This window comes from Sarcophilus harrisii, chromosome 1 (genome assembly GCF_902635505.1).
Source record: "Sarcophilus harrisii chromosome 1, mSarHar1.11, whole genome shotgun sequence".
NCBI lineage: Eukaryota > Metazoa > Chordata > Mammalia > Dasyuromorphia > Dasyuridae > Sarcophilus > Sarcophilus harrisii.
In genome coordinates this window covers 307330417-307349381 of record NC_045426.1, presented here as the reverse complement: position 1 = coordinate 307349381, position 18965 = coordinate 307330417, and the positions used below count along the sequence as shown (strand labels likewise).

At 35.9% G+C, this 18965-nt stretch overlaps 1 protein-coding gene across 4 annotated transcripts in view; it reads left to right on the top strand.

Moving 5' to 3' along the window:
- The window catches only part of ABAT (4-aminobutyrate aminotransferase), a 123780-nt gene that overhangs the window by 44599 nt on the left and 60216 nt on the right, over positions 1-18965 (top strand). For all 4 annotated transcript variants that reach the window (XM_003761721.4, XM_031944884.1, XM_031944889.1 and 1 more), the window contains one exon: positions 14944-15070. In XM_003761721.4, coding sequence (XP_003761769.2) covers positions 15001-15070 — 70 coding nt within the window. In that variant the 5' untranslated portion in view covers positions 14944-15000. The remainder of the gene's footprint in view (positions 1-14943; positions 15071-18965) is intronic.

The following is an 18965-nucleotide window of genomic DNA, read 5'->3' as shown; positions in this document are numbered from 1 at the left end:
CATTCTCACATTCATTTTCTGCATTGCTCTTTTGCCCCTGCTTCCTTCTGTGTCTCTTCCTACATGTTTTTCCACATACTTCTTAATTCTTCATATTCATTGTTCTTTATTTCTATACCTCAATATCTTTGTGATCTCATTAAAGACAGATTAGAATCCAAACCCCTTGGCCAAAGATCCATATTGATCATTTCACAGAGCCATCAAAAAAGACTTTTTATAGTTGTATTTGGATCATGGTTCCATTAGGAATTTTTTGTGTTATGTATGTCATAACTTGTTTACCATTGAGTTGCTTTCCAGACTTTCCTATCAGTTCCTGTCAAATCAGAAGTCCTTTTAATCAGTTATATTTTTTTGGGTCAATTAACACTAAACTATAGTATACATTTGCTTCTAGATCTTTCTTGTGTAATTGATGCCACTTTAATATTCTACCAATTTAATATTTTTCCATAATACTAGATAGTGTTATAATTACTGTTTTGTAACATATGATATGTTAACACCAAATTCCCTTCATTCCTAATTTTTCATTTCCTTGATATTCTTGACCTTTTTGCTTCTTTATATAAATTTTGTTGTTTTGGGCTACTTCTGTAAAATATCCCTTGATAAGTTAATTCATCAACCATGAACATTTAATATCCCTCCAACTATTTCGGTCTTCCTTTATTTCTATGAAGAGTCATGTGTACTTCTTAATCATATATGTTTCTGGAGGTAATTCCCAGATATTTAATGTATTTTGTTGTCTTTTTGAATGCAACATCTATCCTTGGCTCCTAGTTTTTATCCTAATTATTGGAATGTTAATCATTTTGTGAATTTAATTTTAATATTTCTCATTTATAAAAGTCATTATCCCAATTTTTGTATATTCTCTGGGGTTTTCTAAAGGAATCATCATATATGCCATTTATAAATACAGTACATAGTTTTGCTATCTCTTTGCCTATAATTATTTTCTTAGTTGCTTTTTTCAGTCTTAAAACTAGCATTTCTAGTACTATGTCCCCCAAAAAATGGAGACAGTGGACATGCCTGATTTACTCCTAATTCTCCCAGAAAAGCTTTTATCATTATTGTTATAAATAAGGATAGCCTTTGGATTTAAACAATATTGTAGCATATTAAAAAAACTGATCCTTTTATTACTATTTTAATGATACTAATATAAATGGATATTTTGTGAAAGGCCTTTTTTACATACATTGCTAGAAAATCATGTAATTTTTTTTTGTTGTTGTTGCTCTTATGACAAATTATACTAAGAATTTCCCTAATATTAAACTGTCCTGGGAACTTTTGGACCTTCATTTACAAGTCAAAATGTTTTTTACCTTCAGTGAGGAACCCATGTATAATTCTAATTCACCTAGTTTTTTTCATAAAGAAGTCTGTAGGGAATGACATGTTGAAGGCATTTAAATTAATTCAACCAGCCTTTATTCAATGCATACCACATATATAACATTCTGTTTTTTGTGGTATGATGTTAAGATTGATGGATCCATAGACAGAGGATTGGGATATAACTACCAGCTTTTCCACTTACTACCAGTATGATTTTATATGTTACTTAGCTTCTCTGAGTTTTAGTTTCCTCATATGCAAAAAATGGGGATTGGACTAGATGACCACTTAGCTGCCTTCTATCTGAAAAGATTCCTACACGCAGCTTTCACACAACTTACCATCTAGTAATGGGATAAGCCAGAAACATAGGTAACAATAAGGCACAATATTTACAGGATAAGTACACTAGAAAACTAAAAAATTAAAGGCCTTGTGAGGTTTCAAAGGAGATCATTACCAACTAAGGAGATCAAAGAAGGCTTCATGGAGTAGGTGGTATTTAAGTAAAACTTTGAAGATAGGAAGGAATTTAATAGATAAAGGCAATCCAGGGAATGGGGATCAGTATGAGCAAAAACATAGAAATTGAAAAATTCAGGACATATTTGGGAGGCAGAGGGTATACAAATTAGCATAGAACATACAGCATAGAGTAATATGAGATGGCTAAAAACATAGGGTTACACAAGAACCAGGTAAAAAGGAATTTGAATTTTACTCAGATAATAGGTCCTATTATTCTTAGCTGCTAAGAATTTTTTTGAGAAAAAAAAGAAACTTAAGTAGATTTAAGAAATAATATTCTGGCAATGGTATTAAAGATAAATTGGTGTCAGGGAGAAAATGGAAAAGAGAAGTCCTCCTGGCAGTCTAGTGCAGTAGACTTCCCATTCCCATATTGGGTTACTGCTCTACATGGTAAAGGATTTTCATCTGATATTGTTTAGGTATTGCTAAGAAGGAGATAAGTCCTTACTTTGTGAGATCAATACCAAGTCAAACTTCAAGGTCAGTCTTTGTTAGATTTTTAAATCTTATCCAGCAACAGGAGTATCCTTATTAAAAAAAAGAGACAGTTGCCTCCCAACTATGATATGAAGAGTTCTCAGAATGTGACCACCCTGAAATTTTTCCCCCAACCTGTCAAAATGTCTGAAATTGTACCCTAGGAAATTATTCTTTAGAGTGAAAGTGCAGCAATCAGGGATACATAAGTTCAAATAAGGGCTTAGAGGAATGTGAAATCTAAAGAATGGAATGTTGGCTTAAGTGAACAGGTTTGGGGAAAGATCAGCCCTGGGGGTCCTGAGCCCCTACGGTTTAGAGGAAAATTGATCCGGAGAGAGAGAGAGAGAGAGAGAGAGAGAGATTGGAAAAGGATTGAAAACAAACTTTGCATATTTCCCAATTTTATCTTTTACAGAACAACTTTTGCCAGTTCCAACTTGGAAAGTAATAAGCCTCTCAAAGCAGGACTGAATTTTTTGTACCAGTGCTGATGGTAAAAAGCCCATCCAGGGAAACTGTTTTCTGCTCTCTAAAAAAATGACTGCTTAGAATCTGCTTCCTAGCTATTTCCAACTCAGTGAACTGTGCAAACCAATACCAGTAATAGGTAATGCATCTTCTATCTGAGAACTTAGCTGCAAAATCTTAGCTCTTGGTTAATGTTTGTCCTAATTATTCAATCCTACTTGTATGAAACTTTTGCTTACAAGAAATCAAGCCTATCTCTAGAAGGGAAAGACTTTGGAGAGTTCCCATGTCAACAAGTATTAAGAACACCTGCTTACCAAGGTTGCCACTTGTGAGGGGCACAGTGTCTATAATTAAAAAAAAAAATAGAGTGCCTGCCTTTGTGTAGTTTAAAATCTATTTGACATGGCAGATTTTACACATACAAAAAAGTAGCAAACAATATATTGTGTCATTCAACCTAAATTATGTGGTCCATATCTGTGTTGCATGTTATATCCTCACTGGGAGAATGTAAATTCGTTGGGGACAGACACGAATTCATTTTTTTATATATTTCCCCAATATCTAATAACAATGCTTTGTACATACTAGGTGCTCAATAAATGTTTCTTAAATTGAATTGTGTGTAAAGATTGTGAGCACTATAGGAGTTCAGTACATGTTTGGTACCATACTCCCATTTTCAAGTATATAATGTGCTTTTTTTTCCTTTTCCAAGGATGGTGACGATGCACTAAAAAGTAACTAGCAAGGAAGGAAAGTGTTTAGAGGCCCATATTTCAGGAAAATCAAAATAGAAAGCTTTGAGTTTAATGGAGTAAATTTGAGCTGGGGCAAGGAAGAGAGAAAAGGAGGAGGAGGAGGAGGAGGAGGAAGAGGTAAGCTGTAGAGTTAAAGCCTTCTGTCCCAATTGCATCAATTAAACCAGCGTGAATGTGGGACGGTTAGCCATCTGTGAAAAGCAAAAAACTGTGGCTTTATGTGTTGCTATGACAACCCATGTCCTTGACAACTGAAATGCAATTACTGAGTTTGTAATTATGTCCAGTTCTGTAGGAAAGCTGTGAGGGCTGTTGTCAATAGAGCAGAAGTTTGAGCATTTTATCCCTCTTTTCTGTAGAATCTTATAACTCTTAGATACTCCCGAAGGAGAATGCTTCTTCAGGTCCCTGGGACCACTGTCCTTGGCTTTGGGTTTTTGGTCATCATGCTTCTTATAAGTGCCTGGCTCATCTGGAGTTTTGAAAGTAGGAGTTTATGAAGTCCAAGTGTTAGAGATATGGGGGCAGAGGAGGAGGGGAGGGGCTGTATCACTGCTCTGACTCCCTCTTGGACATATCAAGCTTTCCAGCTAGCTGCCTCTTCTCAGCTGACCTGAATGGGAGCCGTTTCCTCTGTTCCTCTCCTTGTTCACTCAGAGCAGAGACTTTCTTTTTGCTGACTGTTTGCTCAGTGCTAGCTTGAGATTTAAGCTAGCTAAAATAGGAATATCTATGGGATACTTAATGAATTCTCTGTCTTTGTAGAGAGAGGTTCACCTATCCTGAAGCTTTAGCATTAATGCAGTTAAAAGTGTACCTGATTATAAGTCCAAAGAACTTGGATTCAAATTCAGATTCAGCTATTTACTGATTAGATGACCTTTCTTAGATAAGTCATTGAAACTCTCTTAGCCTGGTTCCTCATGTGTTAAATGAGGCAGAGTTAGACCCTTCCAGCTTGAAATTCATGATACTATAAACCTTCCCACATTCCAAGGGAAAGACAACTTCCTTCCTTTGCCACAGTCATTTTTCAACCAACCAGACCAGACGTGGGAGGTGTTTTCCACAATTGTCAAACAAGAGCCAACTGCCAAGTATAACAGTTGGATCACAGTGAGCTAGCTGATGATGGGATTCCTGACACCTTGTTGATATAAGGGATTCCTAGATTATTTTGGCCCCTAGCCTGATGTTGTGGCTTTCACATGAGTCTTAATCATCTCTGCATCTCCTACAGTACCTAACAAAATGCCTCACACGTAGGTACACAGTAAATATAGGATGAATAATAATAGCTATCATTCAGGAAGTTTTTTTGGTCCTCATTTAGAGCTTTCATTTAAAAAAAAAAAAAGGCAATGTGATAAGTGATACAAAAAAAAACAAACAAACAAAAAAAAAAAAAACATAATAACCTGTACCCAACCTCAAAGTGTTTACATTCTATTTGAGGAATGAGGAAAATTGGTAAAGAAAGGCAGCATGATTCAGTGGAAAGAATACTATCTTTGGGGTTAGAGGCCTGTGAACATCATTCTCTGATGCTTTTTCTTTTCTTTTTTTTTTTGGTACCATATATTTTTATACCGTCTTCATTTCCTAATATGTCCTTTCTTCCCCTGTACAGTAACAGATTTAAAAAGAAAAGACAAAAATAGTAATTCAGCAAAAGCAATTCACATATCAGCCAATATATGTAATATTCTACACCCACAGTCCCCCACTTTTAAGAAGGAGAGAAGAAGATACATTTTTCCAAGTTTTTATCTAGAATCAAGCTTGGCTATTATAATTAAATAGTATTTAGATTGTTCTTCTTGTTGTTGTTCTTTCCATATTGTTGAAATACGTTTCCCTGGCTCTGCTTCCTTGTGCATCAGATCAGATTCTATGCTTCTCTGAATTAATATTTTTTACTACATAATATTTCTTTATATTCATGTACTACAATTTGTTGACCCTTTGCCTGATTGATAGGCATCAACTTTCTAGTTCTACTCTTTGCTACCAACAAAAATAAACAAACAAAAAACAATGTTTTAAGAATATTTGGTATATATGGAAATTTTCTTGTCTTTTGTCTCTGTAAGGGATAAGCCTAGAAGTGTAGGGTCTCTAAATCAACACATGCATGTTCCCCCCCCCCCCCCCCGCCTTATTAACTTAATTCAAACTGCTTTCCAGAATGACCTACAGAAAATTAACGTGCCTATCTTTCTGCAGCTCTTCCAACACTGGCTATTTCCATCATTCGTCATTTTGCCAGTTTACTGGATATAGGGAGAAATCTAAATTATTTGTGTTTACATTTCTCTTGTTATTAGTCACCTGGAACAATCTTTCATATGACTGTTGATACTTTACATCTCTTCATTTGAGAAATGGTGGTTCTTATCCTTTGGTCACTTATCCAATAGGAAATCGCTCTTGATTTGAAATATTTAAATTATTTTTCTATATGACTTAGATATCAGACACTTAGAGAAATGTGGCACAAAAAAATTTTCCCCTTCCAGTCAATGATTTCCTTTTTTATCCTAGCTACGTTGATCTTATTCATGCATAAACTTTTCAATTTCATATACTTAAAATCTACTTTCTCTTTTTTTAAAATCCCCTCTATCTCTCCACTCACATATGTAGCTATGAAAGATACCTGCTCATATTCTCTTCTATTTTTGTCTTTTATGATTTAATTTTTACATCCTGATTCTTATTTTAAATAAATAAAAGTATGGTACCTTTGGAAGAATGCTGACTTGAATCAGTCTTGCTCCTGATGCTTACTGCCTATGTGGTCTTGTCTAAGTCAGATAACTTTACCAGTCCTCAGTTTATTCATCTGTAAAATGAAGATGTTGGACTATATAGCCTTTCGTCATGCTACATTTAGGACTATGATAATAAGATATTTGTACAATAATATATAAGGGAGTGAGAACATAGCAATTAAGGGGAACAGGAAAAATTAAAGTGTTAAATAAAGAAGCACCAATCACAATCTTCCCTCCAACTCAATAAGCTTTGGGAACTAATTTTACCAACTGCTTTACTGAGCTCAGCAATTCATTGATGTACTGTTTGCATATTTATTCCAGAGCTAGAATCCCCAGGTGCCACAATTTAACACAGATCCTTTATAGATCTGGTAAACACACTGACTCATCAACCAATTCTCCAGCCCTTCCTAGAATAGTTTTGCAATTCCACAATCTAAAATGAAAGTCTCACTGAGAATTTTAAATCTCTCAGGGGAGAAGGGACAATTCTGTCTTTTGATTGATGGTGTTGTGGTCAACTGGAATTGCTAGTGACTCTGTTTGAAGTAAACCCTAATGGATGCTTGTTAGTTGATTGATTGATTGATAAGATACTTCAAGGACTGTGCCAGGAATTGGTGACAAAAGAAACAAAAATAAAACCATCTATGGAGTACTGAAATCTATATATTTCAGTATATAAAAAAGAAGGAAAGGGAACAACTTTTATTAAGTATCTGTTTTATGCACTGAGCTAGACACTTTACAAATAATATCTCATTGTATCTTCTCAACAACCCTGGGAGGCAGGTGCAATTTTTTTCGAAAAAAGGAGAAAGACAGATGGAGATTATATGTGGTTCAAAGCACAGTATTTTCACCTTTTGTTGTTGTTGTTGCTGGTTGCTTGCTTGCTTTTTTTTCTTGTGTTTTTTCCCTTTTGATTTGATTTTATGTTTGTGTATGTGCAGCATGACAAATATGGAAATATATTTAGAAGAATTGCACATGTTTAACCTATATCGGATTGTTTGCTATCTTGGGGAGTGGAGGAAGAGTGAGGAGAAGAAAATTTTGGAACAAATCAGGTTTTGCAAAGGTGAATGTTGAAGACTATCTTTGCAAAAATAAAATATTATCAAGAGTTTTAAAATTATAAATTATAAAGGTTTTTTTAAAATATGCATGAATTTAGAATAATGTAAAAAAAAAAATTAACTGTTTCTGGCATACTTGTACAGAAAGCACAGAGCATAGAATTACCTTTTTTCTTCAACAAAGGGTACAACATTTAAGCAAATAAATATTATTTGGGCTGCAGTAAATGTCGGTGTTCTACAATGAGACATTTCTTGATCTAAAATGTATTGATGTATGACTCTTCACCTTCTTATGAGTACATAGATGCTATTAGTGTTGTCAGAGATCTTCCCTTTTGGAAACAAATTCAACTCAATTAAAAGTAAAAGCATGCTAGAGGAAATATCTTACAGGAACTATGATAACTTTTTTCAGTTATAGATTAATAGATTTGCGGTGATATCAATAATCTGAAAGCTCCCCATTCCCTAAGAAAAAATTTAAATATAAGGAAAATAATATAGCACTTCATTGAACTAATGCTAAAATCAAATTGATGTTTAAACTTTTCCCAAGATGCTTTATTTTCAGGCTGTAAAAGTCAAAAGAATTAGCTCTTGGCTAATTATATGCATCTAATTATACATACCCATAATTTTCAGAAGAAATTTTCTAATTGGTACCCAAGAGACTTGAGTTCAAGCCCTGAGTAGCAGAAGAGTGTGGTATGAACAGTGGTCCAATGAATAGAGAACAGAGTCTGTAGCTAGGAAGACCTGAGTTCAAAACCAGCCTCAGATATTCACTAACTATTTGATTTTGGGCAAATCATTTAACCCTTTGTCTGCCTCAGTTTCCTCACATAGAAAAAAGAGAATTATTATAGCACACTTCCTTTTGAGGATCAAAGGGCTTTGCAAATCATAAAGCACAATATTAATGCTGGTTATAGATATTATAACTATAACTTTGACTCATTGTTTGAAGTTGGGCATGTTACTTCCCCACATTGAGCTTCATCTATTATATCTAAAAAGAAATCCTAGTAAAAAGTCAGGTTTATTTAAAATCAGAGGATCTGAGTTTAAATGCCAGTTCTGCTGCAGTGACCATATAAACATAGATAAGTTACTTAACTTTGTAATACTTCTCTAAGACTATAAGTTGCAGCCCTGGCATGGGCTCATGGATCTAAACATGGAAGAATCTCATAGATTAGTCCAACTCCTTTGTTTTACAGAGGAGGAAACCAAGGTCCATAAGGATAGAATGGCTTGCCCATGGTCATACTGATAGTAAGCATCAGAGGTAAGATTTGAGTCCAGATTCATATAGGATACAAAATCACAGGTCTAGAGTTAGAAGTGATCTGAAAGTACATCTTCTCTAAACCACCAATATCATTTTGGAAATGAGGAAACTGAAATCTAAGGAGGTAAGGGGGAGTAGGAGGATGGGGAGGGAGAGGCAGGAGGGGACCAGGATTTGAACTGATGTATGCTCCTTCTGTTCCTCTCCTCCCACCTAGGAGAAATGGGATTTCTTTACACTAATAGAATCAGAAGAAAAGGAGGAGTAGGAAGAGAAGGAGGAGGGGAAAAAGGAGGAGGAGGAGGAGGAGGAGGAGGAGGAGAAGGAGAGGGGGAAGAGAAAGAGAAGAAAAATAAAATATCCCAATTTTCTTTTCTCAAAACATGACATGCAGACTTTATTTCCATTTCTGAAGTATGTGGGAACCATTTGTAGAACTGATTTGTGTTACTATAGTATCCTCTGCTTTTAGAATTTTTGGTTCTTAAACTTTTGTGTGCAGCTTTGGGGGCTGTGGCAGGTAGAGAATGGTATTACCTATTGTGCAGAAAGAATGCTTTTAACATTTACAATATGATTGTTCTGTCTCACAAGTTCACATTTATATATTATTTCAGTCCATGAGGTACTTTTTTCATAAATACTGGGAGGGTAGGAAGTAAGGTCCCTTCCAGCTTTAGCTCTATGCTTCCTAGTATAAGTGCAATTAACTTCATTTTACAGATGAAAAAACTGAGGCCCAGAGGAAAAAATGATTGTGTTAGAGTCTACTCTATTGACTCTAAAGTAACAGGAATAATACCTTCAGACCTGTTTACTAAGACCTATGCTTACAGAGAAAGAAAAATTACTCCTGGAATTGGAACGGGATCAGAGGTCCCTAAGGCTATCCCTAAATCTATTGTGAGAAAGGGAAGTGCCACTTTTTGGTTATGGACAAACTCTGACCTCAGTTTCCTTTTCAAAAAAATGATTTTAATATTCTTTCAACATACTTCACAAGGTGTAACGACAAAAGAACTTCATAAAGCCTGAAATTTATTCCCATATATGTAAGGCATTTTTATGAAATAATGAAAACCTTCACTGTCATGAAATTCTCTACTGAACCTAACTCCTTTATAATTGTAGTTCATATTTCAGTTAGTTCCCTTCTGAAAAGAATTAGATTCAATGCGATAGAAGCTTAGCTGTGCACCACAGGAATATTTGATTTATTCTGGCATCCTTGCTCCTCTCTCAGCTTAGCTAGTGAATTCTGGGAATGTTGTTCTTGATAGGAATCATGAGGAGCACACAACTCAAACCTGTGAAGCCACCTTAAACATAATTATTTTTGTTTGTTTTAAAGATGAGGAAACCAAGATCCAAATGTCAGGTGGTCTAGATTTGAACCCAAGCTTTTAGACTCTGAATCCAAGGCTTTTTCCACTAAATCATGCTGACCTCTCAGGAATAAATTACTTGATAAGCTGCCAGCCCAGAAGGGTTTCTCATTATCCCTCCAGTGTTTCCCTCATGCAGTGTTCAATGAGCCAAATCATGACTCAGAAAAGCAGACTTATGAAAGATGAGACTTCAGATAACTTCTGTCTAGGCTATGAGCCAAAGATTTGTTTTGTAGCAAAAAATACCATATTTTTCTGAATATACACCACACACTTTCCCATAATCTAGTTTTTTAATAAGCAGAGTACAATATTAAGTTTAAAAGTTCTATTTCCCCATTTTATAAGATCATAGATTTAGAGCTGAAAGGAACCATTTAGAAAAAAACTTTCATTTTACAAATGAGGAAACTGATGCCCTAGAGAAGTTAAGTAATTTGGTAAAGGTCAGGTAAATAGTATTAAAATATTTAGGATCTGAACCTGAGTTCTCTGATAGATCTAAGACTCTTTTTTTATTTGTTTTTTGTTTTGTGCAAGGCAGTTGGGGTTAAGTGACTTGCCCAGGGTCACACAGCTGGTAAGTGTTAAGTGTTTGAGTCAGGATTTGAACTCAAGTCCTCCTGACTTTAGGGCCAGTGTTCTATCCATTATATCACCTAGCAGCTCCAGATGTAAGACTCTTTCCATTTTTCATGGTCTCATCACTATGATTATTCCTTTTTATCAAAACTGCTCATAGCCTAGCTCATCACATGCAGTTCTTGTTCATGTTCTTGCAAAGGTTCTTCACAGACTTAATGTTCTGAGTACCATTTTGTGAATACAGAAGAGCTATTCATGTTATCCTTTACTCTTGTTATTCATATAACTGATCCACCTATTTTTTTTTCCCAGTCATGCAATTTTTCAGTGGTCTCTCATAGATGGGACAGCTTATTCTTACACCCATCCTGTATGTCTACAGTTGCCCATTTAGTTACTTGCAAATCTGATTTTTCAGAGATTGTATTATACCTTGATTTACTATCATATAGCATGATTAAAGTTAGGCTTTTGAATAAGAATTTATTGGTATCTTTTTTGTTTTTATGTAGCCTAAATTTTCTTTTGTATCCTTGCTGCCTGCCAGTTATCCCTCATAATGAAGAATATCTTTTTAAAAAATGAAAATAGAGGAAGAGAAAAACCACAACAATCAATAATTTTTAAAAATCTGCCAAAATATTTGACAATATAATGGAATGTATTCAACACACCCATGCAACTACATGATTTGCTATCCTTCCTCCTTCCCTCCTCCTCACTTCTATAAAGAAGTAGGGGAAGGTGTCTTTATATACCTCCTCTCCCAGACCAACCTTGCTCTTTAACATTCATTTTTATTGTTTTTATGGTTTGGTCATCTTTCCTTTACATGGTTATAGTCATTGTGTACATTATTTTCTCTAATTTCACTTTCCATTAGTCAATGTAAATCTTTTCATGATGGTGGGTATTCAGCATAGTTTTTGTTTTTTACAGCACATTATATTTATGTCCCACAGTTTAACCAATTAGAGACTTCTACTTTCTTTCCAGTTCTTAGTTTCTTTAAAAAGTACTGCTATAATTATTTGCATGTGGAACCTTACTTTTTTTATCAGTGACCTCCTTAGGGTATATAGGTAAGAGAATCTTCATGTCAAAGAGTATGGATATTTTAGCCTCTTTGTTTGCATAATTTCCAAAGTATCTTCCAGGATTCAAGCTTCATCAATTTTTGCACCAATCTCTCCATATGCCTCTAGCAATCACTATTTAAGGGAACTATTTTTGTAAAAATACAGGGTGGTCTTCTGAGAAATAGCCTGAAATGGTCACACATACTGCACAGTTTCATAAATGCAACCCAACCTTCTCTCTTTCTTTAACAGCGAGGTCCAACAGATGGACCATCTGCAATCCTTTTGGTTCAGTCAGGAATGATTAAAATATTGATTTGGAGTCAGGAAGACCTGAGTTCAGGTTCAGCCTTATATACTTCCTAGCCATGTAGTTTTAGGCAAGTCACTTAATGTCAGTCTGCTTCAGTTTCCTCAACTACAAAATAGGGATAATAATAGTGCTATTAGCTCCCTTATAGAGCTTCTGTGAGTGTCAAAAGACATGCTATTTGTAAAATGCTTAACACAGTGCTTGGCACATAGCATGTGCTTGACAAATGCTTATTCCCTTCTTTTCTGCTTTTAAAGATCTTGTGTACAAGAAGCCGGTATCCAACTGCCTGTCAAATTCTAAACATTAGGTCTTTGTCATCCATTTAATTTTTTCTCTATGGATTTGCTAAGTGAATCTTTTTAGGTTAACTATAGAGTTCATTGTAGAGGTTCTGTATGGTTCTAGGACATGATATAATTAGCACAATATCATTTGCAAACTACATTTGAATGACCAAAGGAAGCCCTCTTCTTCATCATCGACAAAATGGGGAATAATAATAATTAAAATACTTCACAGGATTATATGAAGATCAGGTTAGGTAATGTGTGTGCTAACTGTCATTATTACTACTATGTATAATAGCATTTTAGTTGTAAGAGGTAGCATGGGCAAACTGAAAATGGAACATGTCATTTTCTATTTCTTTTCCCTGGGCCTTAATTTCCCCATCTGTAAGATGAGGTGCTAGATTAGATAACCATGGGATCAATGTAGGGCTGGAAAAGACCTCAAAAGTCATTTTGTCTAAACCCTTCATTTTATATATGGAGGCCAAAGGAGATTAAATGATTTGCTCTCAATCAAAGAAATCATAAGAATCAGAGGTGGTTTTTGAACCCTGTAACTCCAAAACCAATGATTCTATGAACTAGGAATTCAACCCCAAGTTTTATTTTAAAGTGCCCTAAATTGCTTTGGTGTAGATCATAACATCTCTTCTTTGACCAGAATGTTCAACTAGGCTGGCCATTATGACTGAAATAATTTACCTAATTAAATTTACCTAATTTAAGCAACAATGAAAACCTTCAGAAGTCTGAATAATGCAGGAAACAATTATGACATGAAAAGATCCTCAATTCTAGAGCTGGAAGGGATTGTAAAGCTCATCAAGTTAAATCCTTCCCCCATATAGGTGTGGTTTTAATAATTTGCCCAAGGTCAAACATCTACTAAGTGTCTTAAGTTGAGACCTGAACCTTTTTCTTCTTCATTCCAAGTCTAGCAGAATAGCTTTGAATAAGATTTATATTCTAAGATATATAGCCAGTGTACTACTATTGGATCCTGCTTGACTCTACCTAGCTTAGATAGAGAGCCAGCCACTGGTAAGAAGTACAGAGGTTTATCTTCAGCTTCTAACATATATATATATATATATATATATACTGGCTAGGTGAGTGCCTTAAATCTCTAAAGTGGACTCTTTAGGGCTTCAAATTACAGAGTAGGGAAAAGGTGCAGATCTGAACTGGTAGAAGTTTTCTTATTGGAAGGTCCCTTGTACCAATAAAAACCATAAGTTTAGTTTTAAAATCCAAATATATTTGTTATAAGGGAGGTGAACTGTTTTGTTTTGTTTTAGGGGAAAAGACAGGTACAATATTGAGTACAAGTAGAGCAGTAGTATATATAGCAACTCTTTGTGGTGGCAAAGAATTGGAAATTAAGGGGGTACTTATCAATTGAGGAATGGCTGAACAAATTGTGTGGGGGGGTTTTTGTTTTGTTTTGTTTTGTTTTTGCTGAGGCAATTGGGGTTAAGTGACTTGCCCAGGGTCACACAGCTAGGACGTATTAAGTGTCTGAGGCCAGATTTAAATTCGGATCTTCCTAACTTCAGGGCTGGTGCTCTATCCACTGCACCAACTAGCTGCCCCACAAATTGTGTTTTATGAATGTAATAGAATGCTATTGTTCTCTAAGAAATGATGAATAAGGGGCTGTGTGACCCTGGGCAAGTCACGAATCCCCAATTGCTTCAACCAAAAAAAAAAAAAAAGGAAAAAGAAAAGAAAAAAAAAAAGAAAGAAATGATAAGCAGGCAGATTTCAGAAAAATCTGAAAAAATTTACATGAAATGATGCTGAATGAAGTGAGCAGAATCAGAAACAGTCATACATAGTTACAGCAACATTGTACAAAGATCAACTTTGATAGATCTTCTCATCAATCATTGTGTTGCTTAGCTTTTCTCAATAATACAATGCTCTAAAATAATTCCAAAAGATTCATGCTTTCTACAACCAGAAAAAGAACTTTGGTGTCTGATACAGATCAAAGTATACTATTTTAACTTTTTGTTTTTTTGTTTTTCCTGGTTTTTCCCTTTTGTTCTGATTCTTCTTTCATGACATGACTAATAAAAAAAATATGCTTAATATGATTATACATGCTATTTAAGAAAAGAAGAAAAGAAATAAAAATGTAGAAACAAAGTCCACTGGGCTCAGTCAATCAATAAGCATTTAACTAAGGGCTTACTATTTGCCAGTCACTGTGACGAGAAAACATTTCTTTTCCTTCTGACTCTTCTAAGAGATTTCCTATGGGAAATGGGATGTGACCCTAACTGTGAATAGGTTGTTGGCTCTCTCTCTCTCCCCATTTGTAAAATGGGGATAATACCTACCTCACAGGACTGTTGTGATGATCCAATGAGGAAGTGCCTCTGTAAAGGCTATTTGAAAAGAAGAAAGACAATTGTAGGGAATTAAACCTCAGGGGAGTTTTCTCTTTTCAGACCCAGCAGGTAGGACCTTTCCAAACCCAGGGTGCAACCTATGGAGATCTAAGTGAGATTTTCTGATTTCTTTCCAGGATCATTGCCAGCAAAGGAATTCTCTGAAGTTCCTGACCATCCCTTGACTGAAGAAGATGGCTTCCATGCTGCTCAGTCGACAGCTGACCTGTGCAGTCCAGCAAAATTGCCGGTTGTTTCTATCTGGTAAGCACCTAGATAGAGTATCTTTGCAAAAGAGTTGATTTTCATTGGAAGATATCTCCAAGTCTGGAACTTCGTTGTCTTATATATCTTTAGAAAACAATGTTTCTATTAAAAACAACTTACTTAAAACAGCATTATGTGAGAATCCCCACTAAGAGTGCCACAATAATTTATATAGACATACCTAGGTCATTATTAGATATTGAAGACAATTCTTTGTTGTGTCAAGAATAATCTTTCATATTATACTTCGCACACACTTGTATTGCACAACATTATTTGTAACCAGCAAAACTATCAATGTAACCAGCATTGTGATATTCTGTGATTGTATTGCTAAAAATGAATTATTGAGTTAATATATAGAGTGTTCCTGCATTCCAAAAAAAAAAGAAAGCAAGAAAGAAAGAAAAAAGAAAATGGTGCTTTTTCTGGAGCCCAGCATAGTATGTAGTAAGTAGATGCTTAATAAATTACCTATAGAGTTGAACTGGACTGAATTGAATTCATTCAGACCTATAAAAGAACCACTTGTAGTCAATCAATTTGAAAAGCATTTATTTAATGTTTACTATGTACCAGGCACTGAGTACGAAAAAAACAAACAAACAACCCTTTCCCTCAAGAAGTTTACATTCTCCTGTGAGAGACAACTGGAAAATAAATGAATTGTGTTTTGAGAGGAGATGAGACTATGAACAGAAAAGGGATTTGCCCTTTTCCAGCCCTTAGCTCAGAAGCCCTTATGTGTGCCTTTTCAGTATATCAGAGCACTGAGAATGCCTAATTGGCCCACGATCCTCACATTCCCTACAGAGGTATGGGAGAGAGAGCTACTAGTCAGTTGATTACAGCTGGCATTTATTAAGCATTCCCTATAGGCCCTATGCTTGTACATGGAATGAACAATCTAATGGGGAGACCAAGAAGAAAAAATTTGTATACGTATATCTATATATAGTTGATTAGAAAAGATAAATTGGGGGTAATATGAGAGAGAAGGCACTAAGATTAAAGAGAAAAGCTCCTTGCAGAAGGAGATTCTCAGCTAAGACTTGAAGGAAGACAGGGAAGCCTGGAGGTGGAGATGATGTGGGAGAGAGCTCCAAGGGTAGAGGACAGTCAGTGAAAAAGATCAAAGCCTGGAGATGGAGTGTTTTCTGGCCACTGGATTTCAGTAGACAAGAGGGATGCGATAGGAGACTAGAAAGATTGGATACTTAAAGGGGAGAGGGAGACACCTAAGACAAAGTACAATGAAGTTATATAACTTGGATTTTGACAAGATAAAGAGATCCAACTTACTCTTCCACAGTAAGCAGTAAGGTTATTATAGACTTTTACTGATTTTTTTGTTTCCCTTTTGCCTAGAATTTCTTCTGTAGCCTTTTTCTCATCTCATCTTCCAGAAAACCACTCTATATAACAAAAAAAAATTTTGAAGAGGGGGGAAAAAGTTCAGCAAAACTAATTAGTACATTGAAAAAAATATGAGAGCATATGCATTGTTCCACAGATTTCTACACCCCTCAGAGAGAGAGAGAGAGAATAGGGCATATTTATCATATTTTTATCTTTGGAACCAATCTTTCAACAAGCATTTATTAACTGTCCTCTTTGTGCTGGGTGATGAGGATACAGAAAAGAGGCAATCTCTGCCTTCAAGGGGCCTACATTCTAATGGAAAAATCCATGTTTTCTAATTAAGTTCATATTCTGTAAAATCCATTTCAAAGAGAGTAGATAAATTCCTTTCAGAATTCATCCTCAAAATAAGAGGAGTAAAAAAATATATGTTTGTGTATGTGTAGAAGACTGCAGATAGTGGGAAACTCTGGGAAAAGTATGCTTGAAGTAAGGATATTTACATCAGGGTGTTTACTCAGTGTGATTGATGAGATAAATAATGGTTCTCCACTTCACATATACTTAGTGTGATATGGTAAAGTAATGGTTCTACAGTTGGCACATGCTCAGTGTGCTGTAGTGATGTAATCATACTAAGGTATTTAAGGGCTGAGAGGATTGGAGAGGAGCTCGATCTCAGACTCAGAGACTCAGACACAGGCACAGACAGACTCCATCCTTGACCATCCTCGTAATGCTCTCCTGCCTTCATCACTTCTCCACCTATGACCAAGGCCCATACAGAGATCTTCCAGAAAGCTAGCCCAGACATTACATGTATGTGTTTATTTTATCATATCAAATTGACTAATTCAAGAAGGTGATTGAAATCATTAGCTAACTCAAGTAGATTCCCCTCGACTTTTCCAGCCTGAGTGGATAAGCAGATCAGAGAGACCTGTAAAAGAGACTCTCCTCTTGCATCCTCAGGACTTCAGATTAGTCAGCAGATCTAGAAGAAGAGTCCTTTTTCAGGTAGTTTATTTTGTTATAGAATATAAGCATTACACATGGACACATCATTACCCAGACTTTTTTTTTTTTAGTCTGAGTCAAGTATTTATAATACATAGGACTGGTGTGCTGGGGTATAGGAACTCCCTTTGATTTAGGGAACAAGGTTTCCAATTTTCTACTGCCTTTATATTCTTTGGGGATCCTTCAGCATATGACCTTTAACCTAGGTCCTATTACGTGCTGGATGGAGGCAGCTGAATGATTCAGTGCATAGAGTACTGGGATCTTAAGTCAAGAATTCCTGAGTTCAATGTGGACACTCAGACACTAGCTGCATGATCCTAAGCAAGTGCTTAGCCTCCATTTGCCTTAACCCACTGGAGAAGGGAAATAGCAAGCCACTCTAGTATCCTTGTAAAGAACATCCCATGTAAAGTGTTGAAGCACTATGGTTTAGAAGGTCACAAAGAGTGAGACACAACTGAACAACAACAATGTACCAGAACCTGTACTTGGACCTGGGCATGCAAAAACAAGAATGGAACAGTTCCTACCCTGCTCAAGGAGCTTACATTCTAGAGGGGACAAGTTCATGTACAAGTACAGATAAGAGAAGTACAAAGTAGACATATGACCATTTTAAATTTTAATGTAAGATAATAATGTCTAAGAGAATAACTAATAATATTTAAAATGGAGTGGGTGCCCTTTATTCTCCTATTTTCCCTACCTTGGGATGTTGTTAACCAGCCTTCATCTCCTGGAACAGTGGAATGTTCTGACCAGAGAATGCTACCTTCATGGTAGGCAGGTTACTTAGTTCCAGTCTGATTTTTCAAATTGGCTAAACCCCATATGGCAGTATGATCCCAGAACTATGGTGGACCTATGGTTATTTCAGGGATGGGGCACAATTGTAATTTATAGTTTAGTGGGGACCCATGGTAGCCTAGAACTCTTGGTTCACATCTCCTTTTGACCCTGCACCTGTGCTGTTTGGCTTCAGCTTGTTCTACCTCTGACCCCACAATCAGAAGTATTTTAACCTAATGCTCACAGTGCCTGACTCACATCTCTTGCTTTAACCTTGTGATACCTTCAGGCTGTTCTGTCTTTCCTCCTTATTCCTAAATAAACTCTCTACTTGAGGGATTCCCACTTTCCCTTCTTTTGTTGTCTTTTCAACAATCTTTTGTAATCTAGCTTCTGGCCTCTCCAAATCAACAAAATGTGTTCTTTTTGAAGTTACCAATGGTATCTTAATTGCTAAATGATATCCCTATAGCTTATACTTGGTGCTCATTTTTCTGGACTTCTCTGCAACTTTTAACATTGTTGACATCACTTCCTACAGGATTCTCTCTCTTCCCTGGGTTTTGGGAATCATGTGCTCTCCTAGATCTCCTCCATTTCCTCAATGAGTCAGCATCCACCTCCTGACTCCTGACTATGGGCATCCCCCAAGGTTCTTTCCAGCTCTATATCTTATTTCTTGAGGATAATCTCATCATTTCCCACTGATTCAGTTATC